The sequence below is a fragment of the Rhinopithecus bieti genome, unplaced genomic scaffold, assembly GCF_001698545.2.
Source record: "Rhinopithecus bieti isolate Rb0 unplaced genomic scaffold, ASM169854v2 scaffold_44745, whole genome shotgun sequence".
In the NCBI taxonomy this organism is placed as follows: domain Eukaryota; kingdom Metazoa; phylum Chordata; class Mammalia; order Primates; family Cercopithecidae; genus Rhinopithecus; species Rhinopithecus bieti.
The window spans coordinates 244,706-252,356 of record NW_016818280.1 but is presented as its reverse complement, the minus strand read 5'-3'; the positions used below and the strand labels follow the sequence as shown (position 1 = coordinate 252,356).

At 52.7% G+C, this 7,651-nt stretch overlaps 1 protein-coding gene across 14 annotated transcripts in view; it reads left to right on the top strand.

Moving 5' to 3' along the window:
• The window catches only part of TANGO2 (transport and golgi organization 2 homolog), a 49,235-nt gene that overhangs the window by 18,358 nt on the left and 23,226 nt on the right, over positions 1-7,651 (top strand). For all 14 annotated transcript variants that reach the window (XR_001882358.1, XR_001882359.1, XM_017856693.1 and 11 more), the window contains one exon: positions 5,492-5,580. Coding sequence is in view for 10 of the 14 variants with exons in the window: in XM_017856695.1 (XP_017712184.1) it covers positions 5,492-5,580 (89 nt within the window). In the remaining 4 variants the exon portion in view is untranslated. The remainder of the gene's footprint in view (positions 1-5,491; positions 5,581-7,651) is intronic.

Genomic DNA, 7,651 nt, shown 5'->3' with positions numbered 1-7,651 from the left:
CCGCATCTCTACTAAAACGCACAGAAAATTAGCTGGGTGTGGTGGTGGGGGCCTGTAGTCCCTGCTACTCGGGAGGCCGAGGCGGGAGAATGGCGTGAACCTGGGAGGCGGAGCTTACAGTGAGCCGAGATTGCGCCACGGCACTCCAGCCTGGGCAACAGAGTAGGTCTCCATCTCAAAAAAAAAAAGAAAAAGATTAAGGTAAAATTAGGTCATGTGGGTAGGGCCCTAATCAATACGATGGGTGACTCAGATACGCATAGGGGAAGCTGGTGTGTATACAGAGATAGAAGCAGTTGTCTGTATACCAAGAAGACCCTCAAAAGGAGCCAGCCCTGCTGATGCCTTGATCTTGGATCTCCAGCATCCAATGCTGCGAGACAATAGTATCTGTTGTTGCAGCCGCCTAGTCTGTGGTGCTTAGTTACGGCAGCCCCAGGAAACTAGCACGCTGAGGAGAGCCGGCCAGCTCTGTATGCGTTTCAGGGCTGCCTCCTGCAGGCTGCTGAAGAGACTCAACCCACCCCGAGTGCTCCCACCTCTGGGAAGAAAGCTTGATGGCCAGTCTGCAGGTGTGGTCAGTGCCACCCGGCCCCCTGGGTAGAGAGGAGGAGGGTTGACATGGGCCCCTCTTGCTTTCACTTAGAACCCGTGTGTTGCTGCCAGGACCTGTCCTGTGGTTTCTGCCATACCAGTTGGCCTTGGGATTTCTCTGGACTATTTTCCAAAGCCCTAAGCCAAAGGCGAAATGTGCCACCTCTGGGTGACTGAGCAAATGTGCGCTGTGTTTTCCTGACTTGATGGGAGGGTGTGAGACACTTCTGGTGGCTGCTGCTGCTCTGGCTGTGGGATATCCAGCCAGGAGAAGGGCATGCTGCAGACTGGGAGCACAGGTGCTTCTACCGAGCCCCTGACAGCACCTCTGCAGCACTTTGGGAGGCTTTGTACAGGTACCTAGCTAGGCTGGGCTGGACTCCTCACCTGTGGACTGGGGTAAAAAGTGGGGTGCTTTAGGCCACTATGTTTTTATTATTATTGTTATTGTTTTAGAGACAGGATCTTGCTCTGTTGCCCAGGCTGGAGTACAGTGGTGTGATCATAGCTTACTGCAGCCTCAAACTCCCCGGCTCAAGTGATCCTCCCACTTCAGCATGCCTAAGTAACTGGGACTACACCATGCCCAGCTAATTTTTTCTTTTTTGCTAGAGAGAAGGCCTCGCTATGTTGTCCTGGGTGGTCTGGAACTCCTCCTGCCTCAGCCTCCCAAAATGCTGGGATTACAGGCGTGAGCCACCATGCCCAGCCTAGGCCACTGTGTTTGGTAATTTGATACCCATCACAGAAAACCAACACCCCGCAGCAAGATAACAGTCACTTCATCATGTCACCCTTCCTCTTTCGAAACTGCCTGTTTACGGCCAGGCGCGGTGGCTCATGTCTGTAATTCCAGCACTTTGGAAGGCCAAGGTAGGTGGATCACTTGAGGTCAGGAGTTTGAGACCGACCTGGCCAACATGGTGAAACCCCGTCTCTACTAAAAATACAAAAATTAGCCTGGCATGGTGGCACACACCTGTAATCCCAGCTATTAGGGAGGCTAAGGCAGGAGAATCACTTGAGCCTGGGAGGCAGAGGTGGCAGTGAACTGAGATAGCACCACTGCACTCCAGCCTGGGTGACAGAGCGAGACTCCATCTCAAAAACAAACAAACAAACAAAAAAAAAACTGCCTGTTTATAGCCCCATGCGATGCCCCTTGCTGACTTCAGCCTGGAGTGGCTGCAGGACAAGCCGTTACTTCATGGGGCAGCTTCCATGGGGTCACCACTCAGGGTTTGATCACTGGATCTCAGGCCAGAGTACTTCCTATCTATCTGTCACCAAACTGCCTCCCAGACAGTGCACACACTCACCCCCCAGCAGAACACACTCGCCCCCTGAGATGATGCATATACCCCCCGAGACGGTGCACACACTCACCCTGCCTAGCAGCGTGGGTGTCAAGTGGTGATGGATAATTAGTGGTTTCAGTTATTGGAACAAAATAAAGCCGGGGTGACTTGCCATCCTCAGGGACCTCACCGTGGTGGGTGCATCCCTGTCTCTCTGGACGTGGGGCGCAGATAGGCTTCTATCCATGTGCAGCCCTACCAGTGATGACGGAGAGAGCTACTTCCTCCCCTCTTTGGGGGTTGATCTGGGTACTCAGCATGCTGGCTCATCCCTGAATTATGTATTCAATGAAATCCCTGGCAAACCACCAGCAATTCAGCTAAACAGTGACTGCTGGTACAAAAATAACCTGGCAATTAATGTTCCTGAGTTAATAGGCAAACATATATAATTGCTCCTTGTTTAAAAACAGACAGCTGAACGTCTTAGGACAGAAGTCCATGCTCATTCAGCTTTTCTTCTTACTTTTCTCCCCTTTATTTTCCCTTTGCAAGAGCATTATGTCAGAATCAGCACCCGAAGCCAACAGCCCCAGCCTGGTTTGGGGTTGGACTGGGATGAGATGTCCCTGGCTCCCCCAAGCCCTGTTCACCTGCAGGGCTCTGGGACGTGGAAGCAGAGGAGGAAGGTGTTTAAGAGAGAATGCTGAGCAGAACCAAATGGAACTTGACCCCACCCATGGGGTAGAGGAGCTCTCATCCCAGACCCTGGCGCATCCCCACCATAGCAGTCAGGGACTACGGTGTTCTCCCTTCTTCTGCCTGCTGGCCGGGTCACAGCCAGTGGCCACCTTCTACAAGACTGGCCCATCCAGGTCTGGGGCAGGTGCACTGCCTTCTACTGCACTGTCCAGCCCACGGAAGGTGGGCTCTACTGCCATCCCCGCTGCAGAGGTTGGGGGGCACTTCTGCCCAGAAGGGACATGGAGACTTGGTCCAGGTCTGGGTTGAAACTTGGCAGTTAGAGGTACAAAGGCTGAGGCTCATATCAGGGACAGAGACCACCTCCCCCCATCCCAGGCAGCACATTCCCAAGACCTGGTACAGCCCTGGGGCCAGCGGGGCATCAGAGCAGGCTGAGTGAGGCACCCTGGAGGTGCTGAGGCTTCCATAGCAGACCCCAAGGGCTCTAGGCATGGCACAGTCCCTGGCAACAACCAAAAGCATTTCCCCAGTTCTGCAGGCAGGAAGCTTCAGGGACAGATGCTGAGTTGGGGGGCACACATGTGCATACAGGTCTCTAAGGGCATGAGTGGTGGGTGCAAGCACCACTTTCTTTTCTTTTTTTTTTTTGTTTGTTTGTTTGTTTGTTTGTTTGTTTGTTTTTTGAGACGGAGTCTGGCTCTGCCGCCCAGGCTGGAGTGCGGTGGCCGGATCTCAGCTCACTGCAAGCTCCGCCTCCCAGGTTCACGCCATTCTCCTGCCTCCGCCTCCCAAGTAGCTGGGACTACAGGCGCCCGCCTCGTCGCCCGGCTAGTTTTTTGTATTCTTTAGTAGAGACGGGGTTTCACCGTATTAGCCAGGATGGTCTCGATCTCCTGACCTTGTGATCCGCCCGTCTCGGCCTCCCAAAGTGCTGGGATTACAGGCTTGAGCCACCGCGCCCGGCCACCACTTTCTTTTTTATTTGAAATGGAGTCTTGCTCTGTCACCCAGGCTGGAGTGTAATGGCGCGATCTCAGCCCACTGCAACTTCTGCCTACCGAGTTCAAACAATTCTCTGCCTCAGCCTCCCAAGCAGTTGGAATTACAGGTGCCCACGACCGCGTCCAGCTGATTTTTGTATTTTTAGTAGAGACAGGGTTTCACTATCTTGGCCAGGCTGGTCTTGAACTCCTGACCTCATGATCAACCCTCATTGGCCTCCCAAAATGCTGGCATTACAGGCATAAGCCACTGCACCCAGCCATGAGCACCACTTTCACTCTCAATTTTATGAATGTCTGTTATTTCACATTTCATCAGGAACAAATGTTTTATGAACTTAATGTGCAATGATCAATATGGAAATTATTTTTAAACACTTGTCAGGATCTCACCACTGCAGCTTGGTTTCATACTCACAGTGTGATGGTAGGACAGCCGAGCCCTGCTCCTTGGAGCTGCCTCTCCATGGCACAAGTGTTCAGGGGGTCTTCAGCCATCATTTTTTTTTTTTTTTTTTTTTTTTGAGAGACAGGGCTTCTCTGTTCCCCAGGTTGGAGTACATTGGTGCGGTCACAGCTCACTGCAGCCTCAAACTCCTGGGCTCAAATGATCCTGCTGCCTTGGCCTCCCAAGTAGTTGGGAATACAGGCATGCACCACCACGCCTGACTAATTTTTGTATTTTTTTTTTTTTTTTTGTAGATACGGGATCTTACTTTCTTGCCCAAGCTGGTCTCAAAACTCCTAGGCTCAAGTGATCTGCCCACTTTGGCCTCCCAAACTGCTGGGATTATGGGTGTCATGCACTGTGCCTGGCCCAGCCATTGCTTCTTAGATCCTCAGGTCTAACAGATATTGCAGGAACTGACCCCTTCCACTCAGTCACTACTATGTCCTTATTTGTTTTCTTCTAGTGTCCAAGCTGGGACTTGAAACTCAGTTTTCTTTCCTCAAGACCAGGGCTATTAAAGTTTCGATGTCTCTCCTAATTGCAAAAGAAATATTTATTTGATTAGGCTGGGTGTGGTAGCTCACATCTGTAGTCCCAGCACTTGGGGAGGCCGAGGCAGGTGGATCATTTGAGGTCAAGAGTTCAAGACCAGCTTGGCCAACATGGTGAAACTCCATCTCTACTAAAAGTACAAAAAATTAGCTGGGTGTGGTGGTGGCTGCCTGTAATCCCAGCTACTCAGGAGGCTGAGGTGGGAGAATAGCTTGAACCCGGGAGGCGGGAGTTGCAGTGAACCGAGATCGCGTCACTGCACTCCAACCTGGGTGAGAGAGCGAGACTCCATCTCAAAGAATAAAAATAAATAAAAATAGAAATATTTTGTTTGAGTCATAATGCAAAAAAACTAGTAAAACAGAGAAGTTCCCATCCACTCCCCACCGACCCCAGAAATTAACTCCAAAAGCCACAGAATGGAGCAGCCCTCAGACGCCCACATGCTGTGCCGTTCAATCTGTATCCTTGAGCTCACGCTTCCAGGAGCCCATGGATTTGTTGTGGGTGTTCCCAGGGCTGGGGACAGATGGACAGAAGGAGGGACAGGCCCCAACCCTCCAGCCTGGGCTCCAGGCATGCTTGGTACCAGCCCCTAAGGGCCTGGCAGACCCGTCTCCTGCCGTTGAGTTTTGTGGATGTGTGTCCCTGCCCAGCATCCTCCTGTTTACGGGCAAGGCTCTGAGTGCAGCCCCAGCTGCAGGCTCCCGAGAGCTCACCTGTAGCCACTGTGCTCCTTCCTCCCATGCAGGTGCGGCAGGACTGCTGGCTTCCTGCCCCTCTGAGACTGGCCCTTATTGCCACTGAGGCCAGTTTTGTGTGTGAAGAGAGAAAAAGACTTGGCTCGTTCGTTTCCATCTGAAGCCGTCAGTGGTGCTTTCCTCTTGCAGGCTCATCTTGGCAGCCAACAGGGACGAATTCTACAGCCGACCCTCCAAGTTAGCTGACTTCTGGGGGAACAACAACGAGATCCTCAGTGGTGAGTCTTCCTGCGTGCTCGGCAGTGGCCGCGCCTTGTTGCTTCGCTAGCCCCTGCGTAGCTGAGTGACCCTAACTGAGTGGTGCTGCTTCCGAGTGTGATGGCGGGGTGTAGAGGTGGAACCAATGGGGCTCGTGGTCGGGGCCAGCCCCAGCACTGGGCATTGCCAGAGCTGCCTACCCAGCACTGTCTGCGCTGCTTCTCGTGCCATGTGTCTGCACGGGAGCCCCATTACATGAAAGGATCAGTTGGTTTTATTTGGATCCTCCTTTTTGCTGAGGGCATGTGGGTGGATTTGTGTGATGTACAGATGCACACTCGGTCACATGAAGCGACCCAGTCATGTGAGTGTGTGCATGCATGTGTATGCGTGCGTGTGCGTGCCTGTGTTTGTGTTTGTGCATGAGCACACTTGTTTCAGGGATGGTGGGGCTGAGTTTGGGGAGCCTCTGGTGCTGAAGCCCTGTCACCTGCACCATGCCAGTGTTGCATGAGGTGTATTCATAGGGCAGAAGTAGGGGTGAGAACCAGGTCCTCCCCTCCAAAGATACCAGCCTCGTTGAAGTCCTGTTGGACAGGAAGCAGTTCCTGCCCATGGGGTGGTGGGAGTCTACATGGAAGATGTGCAGAGATGGCTGGTGAAGCCACAGATTACTCTGCCTGTGTACCAGGCGCCAGGTGGGCCCGAGTCATCCTGGCATGCTCCAGGGTGCCCACTCAGGCCAGATGTGTGACCTCGTGGGCCCATGGAGGCTGTGTGTACCCTGTGCTGCCTCCCAGGCTGGGAGGGCAGGTGTTGTGATTACAGGTGTGAGCCCAACACTTTGGGAGGCAGGGAGGCTGAGGCAGGAGGATTACTTGAGCCCAGGAGTGCAAGACCAGTCTGGGCAACATGGCAAAACCCTGTCTCTGCAAAAAAAAAAATAGAAAAATTAGCCAGGCATGGTGGCATGTGCCTGTGGCCCCAGCTACTCAGGAGGCTGAGTCTAGAGAATTGCTTGAGCCCAGAAAGCAGAGGTTTCAGTGAGCTGAGATTGTGCCACTGTACTCCAGCATGGGTGACAGAGCAAGACCCTGTCTCATTCAATCAGTCAATCAAATAAGAGCTCAGCTGTGGGGTTTTGTGAGGACTCCTGTATAGGCCTGTGGCCTGGCAGTAGTATGAGAATGCTGCTGAGGCTGAGTGGTCCTGGCACCGTGTGGGAGGAGGACGGGTGCACGGAGACTGAGGCAGGGTGGTCCTAGGCCTGCTGGTATAGGAGGATGCAGTGGGTGCAGGGCTGGTCAGGACGGGTGGGTAAAGGCACGGAACTGATGTCCTTGGAAAGTGGAAGGTTTTTGTAGATGAAGACGTGGTGGCTCAGAGGGTTTCCCTCCTCTGGCTCTTTGACTATTGTGCCCTCCTGGGCTCCATCCCACCCTGGCACCCAGGTCTGTCAGCTGCCTCTGAACTAGTGCCAACCCCAGGAGCTCCAGTCTTATGGAATTGTTCACCCCTGTGGTGTTTTGATGGTGGCAGCTGGTGCACGGATGTACACAGGCTCCTGCCAAGTGTTGGGGTGACCATATCACTAAGGCCCATATCCTCTCACTCTCTGGCATCACCAGATTGTGTGCAAAAGTTTAGGACAGTGGCTCTCCAGGTGTGGTCCTTGGGCCTGTAGCACCAGCTTTACTTGAGAACTTGTTGGAAATGAAATCACCCTGGTGCAGTGGCTCACGCCTGTAATCTCAGCACTTTGGGAGTCCAAGGCAGGAGGATCCCTTGAGGCCAGGAGCTTGAGACCAGCCTGGGCAACATAGTGAGTCCCTGTCTCTACAACAACAACAAAAAATTAGCCAGATGTGGTGACACATGTCTGTTGTCCCAGTTACTCGGGAGGCTGAGGTGGGAGGATCACCTGAGCCTGGGAGGTAGAAGGTGCAGTGAACCGAGATTGAGCCACCACAGTCCAGCCTAGGCAAGAGAGTAAGACCCTGTCTCAAAAAAAAAAAAAAAAAAAGAAAGAAAAGAAAAGAAAAAAAGAAATGCAAATCAAAATCATTAAATTCATAAAATTTGGCCATTACT